We start from the raw sequence: 25709 nt of genomic DNA on the forward strand, positions 1-25709 counted from the left end.
ATGTGTCCATGTTTGTATAATCATAGAAAGACCTAGAAATATAGGCATCCAAACATCCATGGCAATTTTTCTAGGGATGGGAATGAGAAAATGTTTACTTCTTACTTTCTATAATTAAAGAAAATGGAATTATGGGTGTTTTTTTTTTTTTTTCTTTTTCTAAACTTCACAAATTCTCCTTAACAAATGTGCATTGCCTTTGTGATCAGAGAACAAGTTTTAAGAAAAGATGTGATGCTCAAAAGGAAAATCGACATGGTCACTATTTACTTACATCTGTATCCGACAAACATCCTATTACTGCCATGGCTTTTGCTTCCCACGCAGTTTCAAAGAGTGATGTGGACTTTGAGCTACATCTCTTCAATAAATCCTAAAAGGGGATAAACATATATATTTTTTAAATTTAAAACTCTCACTAAAAAAAAAAGTAAAAACACATAAAAAAATAAATAGCTTTTATGGATGTGGAAAAAAAAAAAAAACAACTACTTAGCCAAGAATGTTAAACAATGCTCAAAAAAAACACAAAATTGCCAAAGCCTGGGCTTTTAGTTTTATATGGTACAGAAAACTTAAGAAGGAAATATTCTTGAAGAATCTACAAATGAGATGATTGCAGCTTATTAATGTATACCAAAAATTGCTCACATCTATTGAGCTCATGCTCCTATTATCTCACAATAAGCATTTGGAGAAAGTCCTAATATTATCCCATTCTGCCCAAGGTTACCAGTCAATCTGTAACAGTTATGCCACATTAACAAATACAATATGCTGCATAAATATCCCAATGGTAAAGCATGACATTCCCTATAGGGTTAAATGTTTAACCAATGACACACAGATGCAAGGGGAAAAGACCAGATCTAAAGAAGTTACCTCTATGTAGAGCAGGAGAAGTTCCTCCTCTTGTAAGCCATGTTCCCGCATGTAAACTCGTATAAACTTCTCTAAGACGGAAGGAATCAGCTCTGGGGCTAACACTTTATCAAACATGCGGAACACAATGGTGGTTGTATTCTCCTGGATGCCAAGAGAAAGGTGGCTTGATGCAAGTTCTAATCATAGTGGCTGTGATTAAAAAATAACACTTCTGATAAATCTAGACTTTTACCTTCTCGAAATCAGAGAGGGCCAATTTGCAGTTGTATTTCCTATGCAATGTGATCAACTCCTGCAAGTTATTTACCAAAGTCCTTAGCTGACATACTTCCTCTGTATTTTGATAATCCTTCTAAAACAAAAGTGTGAGAGGGGAAATAGACAAAAAATCAGAATTATTTCAGATAAAATAAAAAATGACCATGATTATGTACATAAGAGGAAATCTGCACCTAATGCCTATAATTTTGTAGAATTTTAATTCATTAACTAGTACAAATTAACAGATCAAAATTCAACAGAAATCTAAAACAATTTTCTAACAACAACAACAACAAAAAATATATATATATTTATTTATATAAACTTCGATGTTAGGGACACCTGATTGGCTTAGTCAGTTAAGCGTCTGACTCTTGATTTTGGCTCAGGTCGTGATCTCAGGGTCCTGGGATCGAGCCCCAAGTTGGGCTCTGCATTCAGCAGGGAGTCTGATTGAGGATTCTCTCCCTCTCCCTCTGCCTCTCCTCTGCTTGCGCTCTCTCTCTAATATAAATAAGTCTTTAAAGAAGAAAAAAAAAAAGAACTTCAATGTTAGTGTAATTTTTTCTTTTAAGATTCTTTTTAGAGGGGAGGGGCAGAGGGAGAAAGAGAATCTTAGGTAGGTTCCATGCTCGGTGTGGAACCTGATGCAGGGCTCAATCTCACGACGCTGAGATCACAACCTGAGCTTAAATCAAGAGCTGGACACTCAACTGACTAAGCCACCCAGGCTCCCCTAAGATTTCATTTTTTAAGTAATCTCCACTAACATGGGGCTTGAACCTAAACCCTCACACTCCACCAACTGAGTTAGCCAGGTGCCCCTGAATGTTAGTGTGATATTTTACACTTAGGTACAAAAACATCATTTAGATGGCCCTCAGTGTCCCATCTATATAGATCAAGACGAGATGTAAAGCTATAACATTTCCTAAACTTATATATAAGGAACAGAATTTTCAATATTGATAAAGACAATTTTTTTTTTAAAGATTTTATTTATTTATTTGACAGAGAGAGACAGAGAGAGAGGGAACACAAGCAGGGGGAGCTGGAGAGGGAGAAGCAGGCTTCCCGCTGAGCAGGGAACCCAATGTGGGGCTCGATCCCAGGATGCTGGGATCATGACCTGAGCTGAAGGCAGACACTTAAGGACTAAGCCACCCAGGCGCCCCTTGATAAAGACAATTAACAGGGAAAAGATAGAATAGTGTTTTATAGCAAGAGGAAAAAGCTCTTCTCTGGAAAAATGTATTATAATGATCAATATACATTATATATCATAATATATATTGATTATATACATTAATATGCTGCTTGAAATGTATAGAAAAAAATTCCTGTTTAATTTTTAACAGTGTATAACCAGTAAGTACAATTATTGGCAGGAATCTGCTATATCAGAAAGCAGGAGGAAGTTTATTATTTATTTTTAGGCTCTAGAAATTTAAGGAATAGGTGCAATTTCATAATGTATATTATTATATAAATTCTACCCTCTGGTACTTAAGTTCTTAATACTTCCGAGTTGAGATCATATTGGGATGTCGCACATATTAGTTTATAAACTAATTTATGGCACCCCAACAAACTTTTTTAAAATATAAGAATGGGGGCACCTGGGTGGCTCAAATGGTTAACCCTCTGCCTTTGGCTCAGGTCATGATCCCAGGGTCCTGGGATCAAGTCCCACATCCGGCTCCCTGCTCAGCGGAGAGCCTGCTTCTCCCTCTCCCTCTGCACCTCCCCCTGCTCATGCTCTCTCTCTCTCTCTCTGTATCTCTCTGTCTCAAATGAATACATTAAAAAAAAATCTTTAAAATACAAGAATGTACTTTTCTTTTTTTTTCAATATAATGAATGCTTTCTAGTTTTTAGAAACCTAAAGGGGAAAAAGAAATTAACTTAAGAAATTTAGAAGCCAAATAATAAATCCAGTTCATGAACCTCAAATTAACATCAAATATAACATCAGTATTCCTGAGCTTAGTAACCTTTCTAGCACTGCTATTTTTTTCAGTCAAAAAAGTCCCAGCATTTTTTTTTAATTTGATCTTTTTAAAAAATTCACTAGTTCTTAAGCCATAATGGCTATTGGAACGCCTAAGAAATGCAATCAGAACTGGGAGTAATTTGCTGGTTTAAATAAGTCCTTGAAAACTAATCCTAAAGCATTATTAAATTTCATTCCTTTAAAGGACTGTGAACTTCGGCCAATGCAGAAAATTTCAATTGTACTATTGAGGTGTATGTTTACATATCGTTTCCCATTTGGTTGGTTCAATAGAGAAAAACAAAGCATTAAAATAGGCTGAAGTTGTGATAGAAATATCAGGAAGAAAAAAAGCACATTTTTCTTTTTGTGAATTTTAAAAGTACACAATAAAAGAACACAAACAGAAAATTTAAAAGTGGATGTATTTCTAAGTACATGTACACAAATCCTTTAAAATAAAGTGAATGCTTCATTACTGGAAATTCATTTTCTATACCATACCAAGGAAATCCAATGCCAACAGGACATCAACATCAACTCATCTGGTTTTTCTGCTGTAAAAAATACCTCCGCCAGTTGAAGTCCATTTTCGGGCCAATTTGCCTTTAAAGAGTAACACAGACCATTATAAGTAATGTTATATGCCACTGGGAGTATGTGAAATGTCTTTTCAGTGCTAATTATACTGGGTATTACCTTATCAGTTAATTCAAGGTTCCTGGATGCCTGTTCCAACCATTTTGCAAGAATTTTCTGAAACAGACGTATTATTTAAAAATAAAATCCTCAGCAGATAATCACTGAAATAATTTAAAACCCTCATGATAATATTTCGACAGACACACTGAATGAACTACCTGGTGTTAGTTTACTCTTCAGTGATATAAGGCAAAGGCTAGACCTGAATCATCTAGAGTGGAAATGATGAAGGCAACTCACCTGCCCTTCAGGTACAGCCCTTCTCACAAATGGGATCACATCATTTTTAAGCCATGGGCAAAGCTTTTGCAAAGAGACTGGTGTAGAAATTGAGTTGAGCAAGTTCTCAAGCATTTTCACGTCAAATTTGCTTTCAAAATTTGCCTAAATTATACAGAGTGAGAAATTAAGATCTATCAGACAGATTGAAAATAACAGCCTCCCAAAATGGAAAGACTTGTTAGGAAGTCATTTCAAGAAATATTTTACTGTCTTAATTATAAGCACTAAGAGTGATTTACTCTATACCGATGAGTCCTTGGCAGCCACAAATCCATGAACTCTCATGGCAACAAGTACCAACTAAAAAATTAGGGGGCAGTGGAACTGTCAGAGGAAGGAAAACTTAATAGGAGCTGACAGTACAAATCCTAACAAGCAATGTGTCCATGAATGACATCACACCAAGATACCACTTTTTGGACCTAATGATACCTGCCAACGTTGAAGGAATCAGAGCAGAAGTGCTAATGCACAATCCTTTACACAGTCTGAGCTGCAATAGGAACCACCTCTCCACCAAAACTACTTAAGAAAGCCCATCAATAAATCATTCAATAACACGTAGCCTTTTTATTTAAGATTTTATTTTTAAGTAATATCTGTGCCCAATGTGGGGTTCGAACCCACAACCCCGGGATCAAGTGTCACATGCTCCACCAACTGAGCCTGCCAAGTGCCCCAAAATGTTGCCTTTTGAGCTAAGTTTAGGAGTTAGACTCTGAATGAGATAAAACACGTTTCTAAGACATCTTCACCTCTAATTTAATATCATCAGGATAATTTTATCAAACATTCCATTTCCTAATCGCACCTGACACCCTTCATCCATGTGAAGACAACAGATTCAATCACCTATCCCAGGAGCCATAAAGCCATTAACAACAAAATGCAAAACAGATTACCCGATGTCGAAGCCAAAGGTACTGTGCACAAACAAGGTTTCCTTCTCTTAGCTGTAAAAAGATATCCTTAAGGTCGTCTTCATTATGCAGAAATTCAATCCAAGAACTACCACTGCAAAGTCAGAGAAGGAAAAGTTTGTAGTTAAAAAAAAAAATTAAGATCATAATGTTACAAGTGGATACCATTAGACATTTTAACTAGTAGTTTGGGGTTTTTTTCCCCCCTCAAAGTTTAAAAAAAAGTTCCAAAGATTATACAGTAAAAAGTAGTTTCCTTCTTATCCCAGACTTCTAGAACTCCTGTCATCCTCCCTGAAAGTCATATCTCTTCTTATAGGTCCTTCCTGAGATAATCACTGCATATAGAAGCAATTATTTTAAGTGTTTTTTTTAATAAAGATTTTATTTATTTGAGAGAGAGAGAGAAAGAGCAAGCAAGTGAGAGCAAGAATCCAGGAAGGCACAGAAGGAGAGGGCAAAGCAGACTCCCCACTGAGCAGAGAGATCGATGCAGAGCTCGATCGCAGGACCCCGAGATCACGACCTGAGCTGAAGTAAGATACTTAACTGACTGAGCCACCCAGGAACTCCTATTAAGTTTTTAAAATGAATGAAGGGTGCCTGGGTGGCTCATTTTGGGTGGCTCAGTTAAGTATCTAACTCTTCATTTTGACTCAGCTCATGCATGATCTCGGGGTCCTGGGATTGAGCCCTGCGTTGGGCTCTGCACTTAGCAGGGAGTCTGCTTGTCCATCTCCTTCCCTCTCTCTAAAATAAAATAGGGCTGCTTGGGAGGCTCAGTCATTGGGCGTCTGCCTTCGGCTCAGGTCATGATCTCAGAGTCCTGGGATCAAGCCCTGCATTGGGCTCCCTGCTCAGTGGGGAGCCTGCTTCTCCCTCTCCCACTCCCCCTGCTTGTGTTCCCTCTCTCGCTCTCTCTCTCTCTGTCAAATAAATAAAATCTTTAAAAATAAATAAATAAAATAAAAAATGAATTAAAAAAAAAAGACAACCGAGTGGATACCATTCAGGAACATAAAAAAAGGACAGAATAAGTAAGACACATAATGTCCTTAAATTGGAAGATTCAATACTATAAAGATGAGGGTTCTCCCCAAATTGATCTTCAGTTCAGCATACTCCCAATAAAAAAAAAATAAGTAAAAATTTAAAATCCTAATAAAAAAGGATTTTTAAAAAAGATTTTCTATCTTTATTAGACAGAGAGAGTGTATGCATACAAGCAGGGGTACCGCAGAGGGAGAGGAAGGGAGAGAATCTCAAGCAGACTCAGCATTGAGCAAGAAGTGTGACGCAGGGCCCGATCTCACGACCCTGAGATCACAACCCAAGCTGAGATCAGGAGTCATACACTTACCAACTGAGACACTCAGGTGCCCCCCAAATAACATTTCTTTAAACTGGGTAAGGTACTACCCCAAAGATACAAATGTAGGGATCCGAAGGGGCATGTGCAGCCCAATGTTTAGAGCAGCAATACCCACAATAGCCAAACTATGGAAAGAGCCCAGACGTCCATCGACAGATGAATGGATAAGGTTGATGTGGTATAGCTATACAATGGAATACTACTCAGCCATCAAAAAATGAAATCTTGCCATTTGCAACGATGTGAATGGAACTAGAGGGTATTATGCTAAGCAAAATAAGTCAATCAGAGAAAGAGAATTATCATATGATCTCACTGATATGAGGGATTTAAGAAACAAGGTAGAGGATCATAGGGGAGGAGAGGAGAAAATGAAACAAGACAAAACCAGAGAGGGAGATAAACTGTAAGAGACTCTTAATCTTAGGAAACAAACTGAGCGTTGCTTGGGGCAGGGGGGGAGATGGGGTGGCTCGATGATGGACATTGGGGAGGGTATGTGTTGTGGTGAGCGCTGGGTGTTATATAAGACTGATGAATCACAGACCTGTACCCCCTGAAACAAATAATACATTATATGTTAATTAATTGAACTTAATTAAAAAAAAAAAGAGTAGGAATAAAAACAGAAAGAAACAAACAAAAAAACTTAGGAAAATATTGGTTTGAAGGAATTAAAACATACACTTGAATCAAATCTCAAAATAAGAAAACCAGTGAAGATTGTTTCTAGTTGCTGCTGTAAGAGATTACTACAAAGTTAACTGCTTAAGACCACAGAAATTTATTATCTTACAGGTTTGTGTGTTAAAAGTCCAAAAAGTGGGGCGCCTGGGTGGCTCAGTCAGTAAAGTATCTGCCTTCGGCTCAGGTCATGATCTCAGGGTCCTGGGATCAAGCCCTGCTTTGGGCTCCCTGCTCAGTGGGAAACCTGCTTCTCCCTCTCCCACTCTCCCTGCTTGTGTTCCCTCTCTCACTGTGTCTCTCGCTGTTAAAAAAATAAATAAAATCTTAGGGTGCCTGGGTGGCTCAGTCGGTTAAGTGTCTGCCTTCGGCTCAGGTCATGATCCCGGGGGTCCTGGGATCGAGCCCTGCGTCAGGCTCCTCGCTCTGTGGGGAGCCTGCTTCTCCCTCTCCTCCCCACTTGTGCTCTCATTATCTCTGTCTCTCTCTCTCTCAAATAAGTAAATAAAATCTAAAAATTAAAAAAAAAAATTTTTAAATAAATAAATAAATAAAATCTTAAAAAAATAAAATTTAAAAAAAGTCCAATAAGTGTTCTCAGTGGGTCAAAGTCAAGGTGTTGGCAGAGCTGTTCCTTTGTGGAGTCTCTAGGGAAGAGTCTCTTTCCTTGCCTTTTTCAGCCTCTAGAGACCACCCATATTCCCTGGCTTGTTGTCCCTTCTTCCATCTTCAAAATCAGCAACGTTGTATCTCTGACCATTCATCCTTTGTTATATCTCCCTCTGACCACAGCCAGGAAGGCTTTCTCTGCTTTTAAGGACTCGAGTGATCCCAAGTTATCTCCCCATCTCAACCTTCATCATATTATGGTCATTTTGCCAAGTGATTATGGGGATTTGGACCTGGACATCTTTAAGGGGCTGTTATTCTTCCAACTGCAGGACCCTTGCAAGCATAATGTTTCAAAGATAAGTCCATGTTGTTGTGTGTGTGTCAGTAGTCTGTTCTTTCTATTGCTGAGCACTATTCTTTTGTACGAACACATCACAGTTGTACATCTATTGTTCTGTTGATGGATATTTGGATTATTACCAGTGTTTGGCTACTATGAATAAAAATGCATTTTTAGGGGCACCTGGGTGGCGCAATCAGTTAAGCATCTGCCTTTGGCTCAGGTCATGATCTTGGGGTCCTGGGATCAAGTCCCGAGTTGGGCTCCCTGCTTGGCGGGCTCCCTGCTCCCTGTCTGCTTCTCCCCCTCCTTCTGCCTCTCCCCCCTGCTCATTCTCTCTCTCAGATAAATAAATAAAATCTTTAAAAAAAATGCATTTTTTATTTCTCTTGGGTAAAGATGTAGGAGCATTGCTAGATTGCAGGGTAATCCCATGTTTGACTTTTCATGTATTTACTGGTCATTCATAGATCTTCTTTTGTCATGTGTGTTCAAGTGCTTTGCCCATGTTTTGGTTTTACTAGGCTGCTTGCCTTTGTATTATTAGTTTGTAGATGGTTTTCCTATGTTCTAAAAACAAATCCTTTGTCAGAAAAAAAAAAGATGACGTGGTATATCTATACAATGGAATACTACTCAGCCATCAAAAGAAATGAAATCTTGCCATTTGCAATGACATGGAAGGAACTAGATGGTATTATGCAATCAGAGAAAAACAATTATCATATGATCTCATTCATATGTGAATTTAAGAAACAAATCAGAGGATCATAGGGAAGGGAGGGAAAAATAAAACAAGACGAAATCAGAGAGGGAAACAAACCATAAGGGACTCTTAATCATAGGAAACAAACTGAGAGTTGCTGGAGGGGAGGAGGATGGGGCATGGGGTAACTGGGTGATGGACATTAAGGAGGGCATGTGATGTAATGAGTCTTATAAGACTGATGAATCACTGACCTCTACCTCTGAAACTAACAATACACTATATGTTAATTAATTGAATTTAAATTTAAAAAAAACAAATAAACTGGGTAAGGTGATTCTCATTCTAAATGTCATACAAAAAATCGAATATGAGAAAATTGCTCCCCAAATTCTGAAAAGTAGGAAAGTATAGCAGGGCTAGTCTACCAGATAACAGGGCATTCTAAAATTACATTAATTAAAACATATGATACTGGTGGGTACCCGGGTGGCTCAGTTGGTTAAGGATCTACCTTCGGTTCAGGTCACAATCTCAGGGTCCTGGGATCAAGCCCCGCATCAGACTCCCTGCTCAGTGGGGAGTCTGTTTCTCCTTCTCCCTCTGCCCCTTCCCACGACTCGTGCTCTCTCTCTCTCTCAAATAAATAAATAAAATTTTGAAAAAAAAAAAACCCCTATATGATACTGGTGAATGAATACCATAAAATCAACTGAATACCAAGTCCAGAGATAGACAAATACATGTCAGATTGTTAGCCTAACACTGCAACTAGCAGGGAAAGGGGGATTGACTAGCCACAAGGAAAAAAATAAAGCTTCCCGTCATTGTTAATTTGGCAAATAAACTTATATTATATTTAAGATAACTATATCTCATTTGTGTAAATAATGATATTCTTGGTGCACATGTTAGCATATCTAATAGAATCAACTGCCAGAAGTGAAATTGTTAAGGCAAAGATATGTGCATTTATTTTTATTTTTTTAAAGATGTTATTTATTTTTTGACAGAGAGAGACAGTGAGAGAGGGAACACAAGCAGGGAGAGTGGGAGAGGGAGAAGCAGGCTTCCCACGGAGCAGAGAGCCCAATGTGGGGCTCAATCCCAGGACCCTGAGATCATAACCTGAGCCGAAGGCAGACGCTTAACAACTGAGCCACCCATGAGCCCCAGATATGTGCATTTAAGTTTGCCTTTCAAATTTATCAGTTCCCATAGATGGTGTAGAAGAGTATCTACAACCTAGCAGGAAAATAATATTTTCCATCACCCGATTCCCAGAAACACATTCAGTCAAAGCAATACTTTATCTTTTATGATATTCTAAACTAAAACCTAATTCATAATCTAAAAATAAAAAATGAGGAATGTACACACCTGAATTTTTCTGGTCCAAATGCTCCATAAAAAGTAGTCAATTTTGCATGAGCCCTTAGTACCTAAAAAGAAATAACCTGATAATCTGAATGTCATATGCAAGAAAATTAAAAACACCAAAAATTAGGCTTTCTGTTTCAGAAGTCTTACACACATGCTCATTTCATCCCATATTATAGGTCAATTCTCATAAATGTTACAAAAAGAACCTTGGAATAATGGAAACATTTCCAGTAACATTCAGTGCAATAAAACTGCAAAAGAGAAGGCATTTACACATTGATTGTAAGTGCCCCTCAAAATTAATTACTTTTCCCAGTGACTTATAAATGCCCTATGTTAAAATCCAGTTGGATTATACCAAAAATTTACTTTGAAATAAGAGTTTAAACCATGATAGTCATCATAACAGTTAACATTTGTGTGCTTAACCAGTGCCAGACACTATGCAAAATGGTTTATATGAATTATTTCATTTGATTTCAAGATAACCCTATAAGTACTATTATTATCCCCATTTTTCAGTAAGGAAACAAGAATTAAAATAAGTTGCTCTTGAAAAAACACAGGTCTATCTTGAATTGAAAAACATATTGTAAAGGTAAATTTACCCTCAAATTAAGTATAATGTAATTACCTCTTTTAAACCATCAGAATAGACAGGAACAGTTTTATTTTCTCTTTTCAAAAGCTAAGATGAACAATGAGAAACAATGTTAGAATATCTGCTATATTAGTTTTTTTCATGAAAGAAGATGGATTTTCTGTGAAAGGAAACAAATTATCAGATCACATTGAAATCTGAGATGAACAGTGAACGATAAAGAAATGACATATCTTAAAAAAACAATGCATCTTATGGAAACAGCTCACAGTATTTTGCCCATCTGTTACACCTTGATTTTAAGGAATATAACTAGCAGCGGTATTCAAAGCTCACTGAGGGGAGCCTATGGCAAAAATGTCTGTGATGGAGACAGAATTTTTTTTTTTTTTAAAGATTTTATTTATTTGAGAGAGAGAATGAGAGACAGAGAGCATGAGAGGGAGGAGGGTCAGAGGGAGAAGCAGACTCCCTGCCGAGCAGGGAGCCCGATGCGGGACTCGATCCCGGGACTCCAGGATCATGACCTGAGCTGAAGGCAGTCGCTTAACCAACTGAGCCACCCAGGCGCCCCCAGAATTCATTTTTTTTGAGATGGTTTCTTTTGCATGAGACTAACAGGTAAAAATGTTATAAAAACTTACCCTGGTTTTGGCATAATTTAGCATTTCCTGGGTTGTTTCATAGGTTAGCCACTGAGCCTCCAAGCAGTAATTCACCACAAATTCATCATCCTGTTTCAGAAATGCCAGACACAGTAAGGCGACCTAATGTTGATCAGTCCATCAATCTGAATACTCTCACACAAAACAGGGAAAACACACCTGGATTTTATGTAGATTTTCCTTAGCTTCATCTACGAGTTTTTGCCATTCGGTCTGCTCGCTGGTGTCTGCAGAACTCAAGGCTAATCTCTCTAATATATCATTGGATTTCACCTTGTAAACAAGCTGTAATATAAACATGCCACATTAAGCAACTTGAAGCAAAATAATGCCTGTGCATGACTTCTTAGGCTGCAGGCAACAGACTATTATGAAAAAAGGGGAAGCCTCATGTGGTCCAGGAATAAACAGTAAAGCAGGTAATGCTCAGATAACCCAAAGGTAATCCAGTTTGCTAAGAGTTATGGAGACCATTTGAGTCCTGAACTACATGTGTCAAGCAGGGTACTAAAAGCCTTATGTGAATTATCTCATTTAATTCTCATAAAAACCTGAGCAAGCATTTACACCTCACCATAACCCTATGGGATAAATACTAACATTCCCATTATACCATCAAGAAAACCGGGACTCCAGAAAGGGTAAGTAATGTACTTGAAACTATGCAGTTCCAAAGTAATGGAGCTGGTTTTTAAAAGAAGACCACACGATTATGTTGCATGCCTCGCTTTCTAAGTCTGTCAAAGGTTCTTTAGCAGCTAGAAACAGCCTGAGTTAGAAATACCCAATACTGGGGCGCCTGGTGGCTCAGTCAGTTAAGCATCCAACTCTTGGTCTGGGCTCAGATCATGATCTCAGGGTCAAGAGATTGAGTCCCAAGCCCCGTGTCAGGCTCCATGCTGGGCATGGAGACTGCTTAAGATTCTCTGTCTCCCTCTGCCCATCCCCTGGCTCGTGCACACTGAAAGAAAGAAAAGAAAGAAAGAAAGAAACCCAAAACTCTAGGTTCCCTTTTTATAAACAAAATGCCAACTTTGACAAGGAGTCTGTAATTCTGAAAGCTAAAAATGGTAAGAGAGCATAGTTTCTCTACTTGTATTTCTCCACTCCCTGAAAACTGCTTTCACTGATTCTGATTTTTCACTCCATTCACTTTACAATTTTTTAGATATTTTTAAAGTAATCTCTATGTTCAATGTGGGACTCGAACTCATGATCCCAAGATTAAGAGTCACAGGTTCTACTGACTGAGCCAGCCAGGCGCTCCCATTCACTCTTTTAAAAAGTTAGTTATTATGAAACTTTCAGATGTTCAGAAAGTAATAATATAACACTCATGTACTCATCACCCTACTTAAAAATAAATATTACCAATATAGCTTAAGACCCCCTTCTCTTCTTCCCAAATACATTGTTCTCCTTGTCCAAACCAGAAGTATCCATTATCTGATTTTGGTGCTTAATAGCCCATTAATTTCTCTATCCCTTTACTCATATACCTTTCTAAACAACACACAAAATTGTTTTATATGTTTTAAAATGTCACACTTTTATTTATTTTTTAAAAGATTTTATTTATTTATTTATTTTTGTGAGAGAGAGAGAGAGAGAACACACAAGCACAAGTTGGGGGAGGGGCAGAGGGAGAAGCAGGCTTCCCGCCGAGCAAGGAGCCAGATCCGGGGCTTGATCCCAGGACCCTGGGATCATGACCTCAGCCAAAGGCAGACGCTTAACCGACTGAGCCACCCAGGTGCCCTAAAATGTTACACTTTTAAAACAACAACACAGGAGTGCCCACCACCCACTTAAGGAAGTATTAACTCTTTACTACAATCAGGCCTTTTCCTTCATTACTCTCCAGGACTTTTTAAGGGATGTCAATGACCTAATCACCAAATCCAATGGACTTCTGCCAGTTTTAATACTTTATCTTATCTGTAGTATTTGAAACTGCTAATCACTCCCCACTAGACTCTAAAGTTTCTCCTTCCTTGGCTTCTATCAATAATCATTCATTCTTGTGGTTTTCCTCCTTTATTTCTCCCCACATATGCATATAGCCCTTATTCCTAACTTCCTACATGCTGGTGCCCCTGGATCTCATCCTGAGATGAGATCTCTCTACTCTACACACTCGCCCAGAGTGGTCTGGCCATCCCCCCGTGTTTCCCACCTCTAAATTCAGCTCAGATCACTCTCCAATCTCCTACCAGATAGCCTCATTTCACAAGACCCCTTCTTGTGCAATTTTTAGAAAGCAGGCCCTTCATCTTTTACCACTACCTGCTCTTCCACACATACTTCTCATTTTAGGGAGTGCCATCCCCATTTCACGAGTATGCCGAGCCAGAGTCCTGCCAGCCCATTGCCTACATTTGTCCCTCCCGATGTTTGATCACTTAGTTCCACTGATCTACCTCCTCTGCGCCTCTTGTGTCAGACCCTCTCTCTTATACACCTTCACCTCACTGCACTGGCTCAGGTCTCATGCAGAAAGCTGTTGTCTCCCAATTGGTCTTTACACCCCTAAGTGTGCCCCATCCCAAACAATTCTCCAGCTTTACAAAGCGACAATCTAATCAGGACACTCATAGCAGCTCCCCATCACCTGCAAAATACAATCTAAATCCTCTGCAAACTCTCTGTCTCTCTGACAAATAAATAAATAAAATCTTAAAAAAATAATAATAAAATAAATCCTCTGCAATACACACAATGCTCCCCAGGCTCTGGCCCCCTACTGTTCCATTGTCAGCTCCTTTTACTCCTTTGTGCATATAACCTATTCTCTACTCCTACCTAATCGGGAGTTCCTGGAAGCCTCAAAAGCCTCCCTCACTTTATTCATGCTGTCCTTGCACCTAGAATTCCCTTCCTCTTCCTGAACCATCTGGAACATCTTCAAGATCTGATATAAAAATGACCTCCTCTGTGAAGTCTTTCCACCCCAGTAAGCATCAATTTCCCCTTTGAATCCCTAGTGTACTTTGGTCATATCTTAATTATAGGCTCGATCATTAAATTCCAGTTACGCTTTACGTGTCTGTTTCCCCAGTCTCCATTACATGAAAAAAGGCTTGTTCGATGAACAAATGAATTCATGAATGATTTACCTCAACATCTAGTCCAAACTGAATAGCAAAGCTCTCTGCTTCAGCAAATCTGTGTTTGTGAAGTAACCGACTCAATCTGACAAATTGAAAAAGAAATTTCAGTAAAACTTTTATTAATCAGGGAATTTAAGTTTATCATTAAGGGGTAAAGCTCAAAAGAAAATGAGAAGTTACCTGTTTTCTGGTAAAGCTTCTGTAAGACACCTGAGTACCACGACAGAGACCGAGTCTTCAGATAATCTGAAAAAAGTTTTTTTTTTTTTTGAAGATTTTATTTATTTATTTGACAGACAGAGACACAGCGAGAGAGGGAACACAAGCAGGGGGAGTGGGAGAGGGAGAAGCAGGCTTCCCACTGAGCAGGGAGCCCAATGTGGGACTCGATCCCAGGACCCCGGGATCATGACCTGAGCCGGAGGCAGACACTTAACGACTGAGCCACCCAGGCGCCCCTGAAAAATGTTTTTCCTGTAAGTGTATTGGTCATTAATATTAATAAGTAAATTGTAACTTAGCTGCTATTTAACAACTTATTTGATAAAATAAAACATGACCTACTTTGAATCATTTTTGCAAATTCCTTCCAGAAGGTATATGGTATCCTACAACAATAAAAAAAAATGTTTAAAATTGAAATATAGAAATAATTCATTTTATAGTTACTAAGGTAACAACTGGTTTAGGTGAGAATTAACCATCAATGGATTTTTTTTTTTTTTTAAAGATTTTATTTATTTGACAGAGATACAGCGAGAGAGGGAACACAAGCAGGGGGAGTGGGAGAGGGAGAAGCAGGCTTCCCGCTGAGCAGGGAGCCCGATGCGGGGCTCGATCCCAGGACCCCGAGATCATGACCTGAGCCAAAGGCAGACGCTTAACGACTGAGCCACCCAGGCGCCCCCCATCAATGGATTCTAAATTCACTGCAAAAAACCAATGGGGAAAAGGATATTCCCGGAGTCTCAGAATACCACCACAGAATCTACTTAGCAATGATAAAAGGGAAAAAGTACCTTACAGTGGAGAAATCTGGCAGAATTGCCCTGACCAAGTTATCACACTTGTCATCACTAGTAATAGGACAAATGGACATGAGCCCCTTAATGTGACACAGTTCAATACAGTATTACCTATGTGGTATCCTTGCCAGGAAAGCTCAGCATGCATCTAATTGTGACAAATCCAAATAGAGGGACACTGTATAACACAACAGGCTAGGATTCAGAAAATGTCAATGTCTTAAAAAAACAAAAAGACTAGGGAACTATTACAGATTAAAGCAGACTACCATGTGAACATGACAACAAAATTCCATGCATGATGCTTGACTGGATGCTGGATCAAGGAAAAAAAAGTTTTAAAGTAATTGGCACCATTGGTAAAATCTGGATTTGGATGGTATACTTCATAATAGTATTGTATTAATGTTACATTTTCTGAGTGATAATTGTGCTATAGAAGAACGCACTTACTCTTAGGAGAGACCTCCTGAAGCATTTAGGGGTAACAGACCATGATGTCTGCAAGTAAATTCCAAATGGTTTGGAAAAATATAGTGTGTCTGTGTTTGAATATACGAAACAAATGTAATAAATGTTCTTTAAAAAGATTATAATTAAAAGATAAGTCCATAAAAGCAATGACCCTCCCCCCAAATTACTTATCATTCATATTTTCTGTGGAGACACAAGAAAACTGAGTAAGTGGATGATTCAGGTTTTATTTGATTAATATGCTTTTTTTCCTTATATGAAGACTGGTCTTTGGCAAGTGTATTTGAAAACATCTGGTAATAATAAATATAGTTGTAAACCTGAGATCTGTCCAGGTATTACACAAATTTCCACTCATGCTTAGCTTACTTAACTTTAAAGGGAAAAAAAAATTATTTATTTATTTAAGTAATCTCTACACCCAGTATGGGGCTCAAACTCATAACCCCGAGATCAAGAATCAAATGCTCTTCTGACTGAGTCAGCCAGGTGCCCCCTAGCTTACTTAATGTTTTTTATTATAAAGTACAAAATACATATCAACCTACTGTGCTAATTCCGGATTGGACCAGAGAGGAAACGCTAGATACTTCCAAAGAATACAGTATTTCCATCGTAGGTAATGAATAAACCATGAGATTTTTCATCTAAGAAAAATAGAAGAAGAGCAATTAGTATAGTAGGTCATATAAATTTATAAGAACAGGATAGTACTTCATAATTGTGGGCCTAGATTAAAACATTTGGTACAAGAAAACAATTTTATAATTAAGTCCATTACTGTATTATTTAAATGTTACATATAAAATTATGCCATATTCCACCCTCCAAATCTGTTGAATGAAAAAGCATATACCTGAAGTTCATTCTACAATTTGTATTTAAGGTGAATGTAATTCCTAACTGTAGGAGTCACTCTAAAGGAACATTTTCTTGTGGATATTTTTAATATTGCTCCATTTGAAATGGGGAGCTGATATTTATATCCAATTTTCTAAGATTTTATTTATTTATTTATGAGAGAGAAAGAGAGCACATGAGTGGGGGGGAGGAACAGAGGGACGGGGACAAGCAGACTCTGCTCTGAGTGCGGGGCTCAATCTCACAACCCTAAGATCATGACTTGAGCTAAAATCAAGAGCTAGACGCTTAACTGACTGAGCCACCCAGGTGCCCTTCCATTTTTTTTTTTTTTTTAATAAGTAAAAAAGACTCTGCAGGATTACTTCTGATTTGTCAAGTCTGTGTCAACACAGAGTAAAAATGCTATGGGTACTACTTAACCACTTTCATATTATTTAATGCTATGTCTAACACATAATGTGGACAAATGTGAAATACAATTTTCTAATACCTTCTTATCAGTAGTAGTTGTCAGAGCTACTAATTTGAGATTTGTAATCCCTTGCCTAAAAGAGAAAAAAAGGTTTAAGTGATTCAAATAAGCTTTGCCAATTGCTAGATATAGGCTAAGTCAAAGGAATATTCTAAAAGGTTAAAACTAATTCCCACAGAAGACAATGAACCTGATTTCTTCATGTTTATGGCACAGATTGACACTCTTTCTAACACAACCACTTGGAGGTTTGTAATGCCTATTTGTTCTCAATGAATCTGGCCAACGATGGAATGGTCCTTACCCTGTCAGTCTGTCCACAGGGTTAGTGAGAATGTAATACATAACGAATGATCAAGAAACCTGGTTATAAAGAAGGGAAATCACTATTGGTGTCATAATGTACCAGGTGACTAATGAAGGAGAATCTGCTTCTGTGGTAAGAAGAAACTCTTCGATGTGAAGAGAGGGCCAGTTCCATATGGGAATCAGAGTGTAAATATCCCAGACGCTCAGCACATTCTGTAAAAAGAGACATATCACGGACACATCTTAATGACATTTCAAGATCTTACATTGCAGGATCTATCGTTTGATGTGTACTGAAATAAAGCACAGCACACCAGATAGTAATCCACCCCAGCTAAAGTCCTTGTCTTTGTTAAGTCTGACAAATTTTTGTTGCTCTACATTATACAAAATGAAAACACCGGAAGAGAAATATCGGAAACATACATCAGTATCAAGAACAAAAAGTAGATTGTCTATCAACTGGAACTTCTTTGCACCTACAAAAGAGAAAGCAATGTGTGTAAAGATTACATTTTTGTGTTACAGATAGCCATATTTAAATAATAAACTACCATTATTTATGGAAAGGCAGAACTACTACCCTTAAACAAAAAGTTCCCATTCTCATATTCCTGCCTCTATATATTTTTAGATGACAACTAAAATGTAAAACCTCCCAAAATGAAGAGTAAAAACTGAAACAGGTCAAGAACAGTCATGTATGTGGACAATTATCAAACTAATCTGGCTTGTTTCAAAGAGCAGTAAGGTAAAATGGCCCATTCACCAGACTTAGCATATTGACATGAAAATTAAAACTCACTCATAATGACCCCAACTAGTTTCATTAACTTATTTTACCTTTAATAATCTCTGTATTAAGAACATTCTTAACTGTCATTCCTTCTTTTGAAGAGTCTGGTTCCCATTTTGAGACTGCACAATTACCGGTTCCCTACAGAGGTGAAACAGCACATCAATTGCAAATTTCGCTCTCAGATCTGAAGTCTCCTCGAAGTAGAAACACCCAAGTTGTACATGTTACTAATTTCAAAATATACTTATGTATTCAAGCCCAACTAGCTTTTATCTTCCAGTTCCTCACTTAGTCTGCTTTCAACAGAACAGAATGGAAAGAACAGCAAACTTGGCTGTTTGCTGTTATTACATGATTTTTAATAAGGAGCGGGCATATTCACGTAACTCACCGCAAAGACATGGGGTAAACTTTAAGACCTCTTCCAGTAGGATGAGATATAGTTTTTGGTTAAGTATTTTCATTAAAGTAACCACAAATTTTTGAAAACAAAATTCAAAAATATTAATTTTAAATCATTTGAAACCCTGATGAAATACTGAACTGGATACATAGAGAAATGTAGCTGCTTCTTAATATAAAATATAAATCTGGCAGGTAAAAATGTTACAAATGCTGTAATTATATTGAATTGTTGCCTATTCCTTGAATACAATTAGAATATACTCCTTGAATATAATTAGATTTTCATTGTTTTTGCCTAGATTCATAAGTGAAAGAAATGCTAAATTTCAGATAGAAATTAGTGAAAAAAAGATGCACTATGTTTTCCAACATAGAAACTTAGGTGTACTTACTGAGTTAATTTTATGACTTTAATTTTACAATTTCTCTGTTTCTGTTACACATTACAAATTAATTCGTAATTTAATCAAAACTATGTGCTAATGAAGAAACACCTCAGAAGCAAAAAAATAAAATTTTATAGAAAGAATTACCCCAATTATCACAGGAATTTCACTTGCTAAATCTCCAGCCACAAGGTTGAGACAACCAAGAGTATGATAATTTTCAGTAGAAATAAAACCAGACTTGATTTGTCCTTGTAACTGCAAAATTAAAAAAAAAAAAAAAAGTCAATATATGCTCCACAGTCCAAATTCCTTGGAAAGTTGGTAAAAATGAGTTTAAATCAATCTGTTTTAAGTGCATTTTTTTAAAAAGATTTTTAAATTTATTTTGACAGAGAGAGAGCGAGAGAGGGAACACAAGCAGGGGGAGTGGGAGAGGGAGAAGCAGGCTTCCCATGAGCAGGGAGCCCGATGCAGGGCTTGATCCCAGGACCCTGGCACCATGACCTGAACCGAAGGCAGATGCTTAATGACTGAGCCACCCAGGGGACCCATAAATGCATTTTTATTTTTATTTATTTATTTTTAAATACATCTCTTTTTTTTAAATGATTTTATTTTTAAATAATCTCAACACCCAACATGGGGCTCAAACTCACAACCCTGAGATCAAGAGTTGCATGCTCCACTGAGGGAGCCAGCCCCTATAAATGCATTTTTAAATGGCAATGTTATTAAAATGTTATATCACATTAATTCCCAAAATATCAACCATTAGACAGTATCCAGAACACTCTCCTAAACTTACATTAAATATAAGTTTCAAAAGGAAACTGTGGTTTTCTTTTCTTACCTTTTTTGCTGTATTGAAGTCTACATTCTCAATTGCTGCATGAAAGGAGAGAATGACTAAAGTTACAGTATTAACCTATAAAATACATACAAGTCACCCTTGTGTATCAGGGTGAGATTATATACACTATTCTAGTGAGAAGCATTGGTGACTTTTCAGTTTTGCCCTTGACCACTGATACCAACTGTGACAACTTGTCATAGTCAGGGCACCAGCCAGGCTGCCTCTTTGTCCCCGGAGTGCGACTGCATACTTTCTCTTACCATGTTTCTCCCTCCTAAAGGGTGGTCTCCCTGCTCCAACTCTCTTCTCAAGCTCTGAAGTCCTACCTGTAAGGTCTTCATCACTTTGCACACCATTTTGGAAGAGTGCTTTTACTTGTCTGGTTCCTTCTCTAAACTATGAAAAACTATGTCTTGTGGTATCCCCAGGACTTTGTACATTCTTGGCACGAAGACTATGAAAAAATATTTGTTGAACACATGCCCCAAACAAATTCCTCAACCTTTCCCAGCTCAGAGGGATGTATGGTCCATACCATTCACTTAGCACGTACTATGGATTATTGCCTGTATTGTTAACATGTTTATACAGTCATATCAGTTTCCAGGTTCCTTCATTCCATCAAAAAGCATTTATTACTATGCTAGTGTGTGTCTGGTCTCCCCGACTAAGCTATAAACTCCTTGAAGGCTGTAAACAATGTACATTTCTTCAGATTCTGTTGCAGCCTTAATAGTGAAGAATAAGCAATATATGAATCCTTAAAACTATAGCTGGTATTTTAGAACCTAATTAAACTAAAATAATATTCTTAAAGAGAATATTTAAAATTTTACCCAAAAAACTAGTAAGAGATATTGCTACAAATCAATAATAATAATAAAAAAATCTATCATTTACCTTGTTGAATTTTTGCAAGTTGAAGGTTTGTAATACAAAAAAATCCATTGTTTGTAAGCAGCAGCATATAATAGGTACCTATTGAAATAAAATCAAGCCAGTTTTTCTAACAGATGCACAGATATAAAATTTAAGTGTTTGGGGGCACCTGGATGGTGCAGTCGGTTAAGCGTCAGTTAAGTACCTGACTCTTGGCTTCAGTTCAGGTCATGATCCCAGGGTCATGAAATCGAGCCCTGTGTTGGGCTCCATGCTCAGTGCAGAGTCTGCTTGAGACTCTCTCTCCCTCTCCCTCTGCCCTCACCCCCCGCTCCCGTGAGTACTCTCTCTCTCTCAAATAAATAAATAAATCTAAAAAAAATTTAAGTGTTTGGACCTACCTTAAAAGTATGTCAATTTGCTCATTTTAAATTCTAATCATCAAACAATATGGTAATGATACAGATAAAGTATTTTAGAAAGAACTGGTAAGTTATTTGCAAAACAATGCTAACTTCTTTGAAACTTTTTTTTTTTTAAAGATTTTATTTATTTATTTGACAGGGAGAGACACAGCGAGAGAGGGAACACAAGCAGGGGGAGTGGGAGAGGGAGAAGGAGGCTTCCCTCAGAGCAGGGAGCCCAATCGAGCAGGGCTCAATCCCAGGACCCTGGGACCATGACCTGAGCCGAAGGCAGACACTTAACGACTGAGCCACTCAGGCGCCCCACTTCTTTGAAACTTTTATAAATCAAACTTCACTTGCCAGGAAAAAAAGAATCTCAGATATAATGAAATAAATTAAGGTCCAATTAACACTTGTTAAAATAAAAATATAAATATGCTGAAACCTACAAAAACATTTTAAAAGAATATAACGTCTCCTTGGTAATCTATAGAACTCTCAAAACTATAAAAATGAATTTCAAATATTATGTTCAGGGAAAGTACATCTAAATCCCTGAAAAGAGCTAAAATACAAAAACTTATTTCTTATTTCTTATCATGTTATTTGAATCACTAGAGAATTTAACATTGTATAGGAGGCATAAAAATGAACTGTAGTTAATAAATTATTAGATTTGTAGTTAATCTGGATTTTTTTTATTGGATATTAGTCAGAGGACATTGAAAAAAATTTCAAAAAACTTACCTTCACTTGAACTGTCTTTCTCAATAACAAGATTCCGGTAAGTACACTGATTTTCATCATTAGCTTTCTGAACAAAAGCCTAATTGCAAATTCATTTCAAATGATAAGATTAAACCCAGAAAAATATAATCAAGAATTATATTCTTTAAAGCCTAGTATTATCAATAGTCATTAGCAATAATTCTGCCTATAATTCCAAACAATTTAGTTTTAAAATGGAAAACTATTTTGGACAAGCATACTAGGAATATATTCAAAGCTTAGTTTTTCAATTTTGCATTTACTTCATATGTTTCTAAGGTATGATTCTTTAATTTAATGTAAGGACATTATTCTTTTAATTAAAAACAAATTAAGTAACGGTTACAGTTTTAGTTGTTTAAGAGGTAATTTAAAATTTAAGTGACAAAAATGAAAAACATAACAGGGTCTTACATTAGTGAGTAATGTTTGCTTTGATGTTACATGAATAAGATGTAAGTTGCCACTTCTCTCCCCAACCAAAAGGAACTTTCCTTCTTGACAGAGGCCAACTACATCCACTTCAGTATCTGAAAATTTCAAATCAAAGTTACAAACTTTCATCGAAAATCTTATTTTCAATATAAAAAAAAGAGCAATTTTGTCATTAAAAGTCAACTACTCAAGCTTCTCTTAAATATGTCCCAAAGGTGGTGATTAAAATAAAAAAGAATGTTACTCTTATTCAGTCAATAAATATTTACTGAGCACTTACTACAAGCTAAGCAATGTTCCAGGCCTTTTGCATGTATCTGAGAATAGTAACAAAAGAGTCCCACCTTCATGGAGCTCAAATTCCAAGGCAGAAATAGATGATAAACAATTAGGGCATAATAAATTATATGACATGTAAGAAGGTGGTAAATTCTCTGGAAAAAAGAAAAAGTAGAGCAGGGGAAGATAGCTTGGAAGAGCCACACATGATGCAGGGCGAACTGGAGGGCTCAGGATAACCCTCTTGGATAAGACATAAACAAAGGCTTTCCACAAATGTATTACACATTAACACTATTTCATGGTGAAATTGTGAATCTTGTAGACCATTCAGGGTAGATACGTTAAGATTCTACAAAATAGGAGTTCCTTGCCTCCATATTGCAATCAGGATTGCCTTCTCACATGCATACCTCCTGACTCCTTTTCTGTTGTCTAAGTTCTTAAACACTTCAACAACCATCTCCCGCAAAATTTCAGAAAAAATGTTCACAATGTTTCTTCCATTTTCCAGCACAATCACTTGACTTGTCCCTTAATTTAGTCTTATGTCCATATTTGCATAGTTAAAGCCTTTTAACTCAATGAATTAATTCATTAGTATTTAAAAAGCTTTTATAGGGGCACCTGGGTGGCTTAGTTGGTTAAGCATCTGACTTTGATTTCGGCTCAGGTCATGATCTCAGGGTTCTAGGATGGAGCCCTGTGTCGGGCTTCGTGCTCAGTGGGTTGTCTGCTTGAGATTCTCTCTCTGCCCCTCCCCCCACTCGTTTTTCTCTCTGTCTCATAAATAAAAATCTTTTTATAGGGCTATATATATTCTAAAGATTTTATTTATTTATTTGAGAGAGAGAGGGAGAGCACAAGCTGTGGGGGAGGGGCGGGAGAAGCAGACTCCCCGCTGAGCAGGGAGGCGGATGCGTGGCTTGATCCCACGACCCTGGGATCATGACCTTAGTTGAAGTCAGACGCTTAACCAACTGAGCCACCCAGATGCCCCTACAGGGCTGTACATATACAAGATTCAGGAACTTGAACAAAATTGGGCTCAACTGGTTTCCACAATATTCTAATTTTAAAAATCATGGACAAGATATAAACAAAGTAGTTAATTGTTGCTTTACATGTATTTACGTATACATGTACCCCTTAGATTTATTGAGAGAAGGGATCATCTCAGGATCCCTTGCATCTGGTACTCTGCACAGAAAAGGCACTTGAGATTAATTTTTTGAAATTAGTCCAATTTCAAGTCTTAGAAATAATGGAGTAAAGAAAAGGCAATGCAGTAGAAATTGGTAGCAAGCTATACCTGGCTTCCAATTTATCTTATTGTATTGCACTAGACTTACCAAATATAAGATGCAGTTGAAGCAATCTACAAACACTGTCAAGCAGGATCACAGATTGGTCTACGACAATAATAAACCCATTACTTAAGCTGCATGCTTGTATTTTTGGATTTAATGAGGCCTGTGGGAGGGAAAAGTAGGACTAAAATAAAACGTTTTTATACACGTTTAACAATACTTACCAAGAGTATCATCATAGTCCCAAGTACCCACATTTAAAAGTTAACTTTTTTCTTTAGTCCATATCTCTAATTGGTCAAGTTTTTCTTTCTACGGTATATCGTGAATCCATTCAGAGTCCAAAATGGGGAAACAGTCCAAGATTGCTAGGAAAGGGCAAGGGATTCTCCTGTGCAAGTCTTTGTTTCCTAAGGGTGGATCTTACGCCTGCAGGAGCAGGCAGGCATCAAAATGAGTGAATGAGCCAAGATTGGCACAAAGTCTCAATGTCTGAGATACGAGGGGGTCAGGAGTGGGATGTGAACTGGAGGGCTCACGCCCCCACAGACAGTAAAGAGAGCAGAAAGAGATTAAAGGCTGGTGGAAATGCAACCCAGGCATGGCCATGCCCAATTTACCAAGAAAACTAGATCTTTATGTGAAATGTTCTGTTTTATTTTTTTTTAAGATTTTATTTATTTATTTGAGAGAGAGAATGAGATAGAGACAGCATGAGAGGGGTCAGGGTCAGAGGGAGAAGCAGACCCATTGCTGAGCAGGGAGCCCAATGCAGGACTCGATCCCGGAACTCCAGGATCATGACCTGAGCCGAAGGCAGTTGCTTAACCAACTGAACCACCCAGACGCCACCTGAGTTTTAAATATTGGCAGTCAAGTCAACATTTCAAAAAATACTCTGCAAGCCAATTATGAGTCTCCAGTTTTCAGCTTCTGGTAATTGGAGCTCTGCACACAAATGTAACTTTTTTTTTTTTTTTTAAGATTTTGTTTATTTGACAGAGAGAGAGCAAGCACAAGCATGGGGAGAGGCAGGCAGAGGGAGAGGGAGAAACAGGCTCCCTGCTGAGCAAGGAGCCCAACTCAGACCTCGATTCCAGGACCCTGGGATCATGACCTGAGCTGAAGGCAGCCGCTTTACCAACTGAGCCACCCAGGCACCCCGGAAATGTATCTTGAAGCAGTTGGACAGTTTAGTGGTTGACAATGCTTGGTTACTTACTAGCTGAGTATTCTTGGGCAAATACCTCAACTGACTCTCCTGCAAAACAGGAATAATAATAATAATAATAATAATAATAATAATAATACCTATAATGCTGGCTTATATGAAGATTAAATGAATGAATTTGTGTAAAGGCTTAGAAGATAGCCCTGCATATGATATATGCTCAATAAATGTTAACTGTTCTTATTCTTCCCTGGCTAAGTTTTAATCCAATCAGTTCATTTTGTGCTTGTTTCAACAGTCACCTCCACCAGGTGAAATTCTTGAAAATGCTACCACATTCTGATGCCTCTTACA

General features: G+C 37.6%; 1 protein-coding gene across 7 annotated transcripts in view; it reads right to left on the bottom strand.

Moving 5' to 3' along the window:
• The window catches only part of KNTC1 (kinetochore associated 1), a 98546-nt gene that overhangs the window by 38739 nt on the left and 34098 nt on the right, over positions 1–25709 (bottom strand). For 5 of the 7 annotated variants that reach the window (XM_064578284.1, XM_064578285.1, XM_045887741.3 and 2 more), the window contains 25 exons: positions 24227–24347; positions 22575–22690; positions 22140–22218; positions 21007–21084; positions 20104–20138; positions 19398–19508; positions 18504–18597; positions 18087–18139; positions 17758–17873; positions 17370–17424; positions 16564–16662; positions 15081–15124; positions 14697–14762; positions 14523–14598; positions 11566–11691; positions 11386–11475; positions 10775–10828; positions 10138–10199; positions 5026–5137; positions 4082–4225; positions 3839–3895; positions 3644–3745; positions 1118–1237; positions 883–1026; positions 275–373 (listed from right to left, as the gene is read on the bottom strand). In XM_064578284.1, coding sequence (XP_064434354.1) covers positions 275–373; positions 883–1026; positions 1118–1237; positions 3644–3745; positions 3839–3895; positions 4082–4225; positions 5026–5137; positions 10138–10199; positions 10775–10828; positions 11386–11475; positions 11566–11691; positions 14523–14598; positions 14697–14762; positions 15081–15124; positions 16564–16662; positions 17370–17424; positions 17758–17873; positions 18087–18139; positions 18504–18597; positions 19398–19508; positions 20104–20138; positions 21007–21084; positions 22140–22218; positions 22575–22690; positions 24227–24347 — 2253 coding nt within the window. The remainder of the gene's footprint in view (positions 1–274; positions 374–882; positions 1027–1117; positions 1238–3643; positions 3746–3838; positions 3896–4081; positions 4226–5025; positions 5138–10137; positions 10200–10774; positions 10829–11385; positions 11476–11565; positions 11692–14522; positions 14599–14696; positions 14763–15080; positions 15125–16563; positions 16663–17369; positions 17425–17757; positions 17874–18086; positions 18140–18503; positions 18598–19397; positions 19509–20103; positions 20139–21006; positions 21085–22139; positions 22219–22574; positions 22691–24226; positions 24348–25709) is intronic. The other 2 variants (XM_064578281.1, XM_064578279.1) reach the window with 2 other exon arrangements.

The sequence above is a fragment of the Mirounga angustirostris genome, unplaced genomic scaffold (genome assembly GCF_029215605.1).
Source record: "Mirounga angustirostris isolate CCGP_5_RB_7025 unplaced genomic scaffold, mMirAng1.0.hap1 SCAF_14, whole genome shotgun sequence".
Taxonomy (NCBI): domain Eukaryota; kingdom Metazoa; phylum Chordata; class Mammalia; order Carnivora; family Phocidae; genus Mirounga; species Mirounga angustirostris.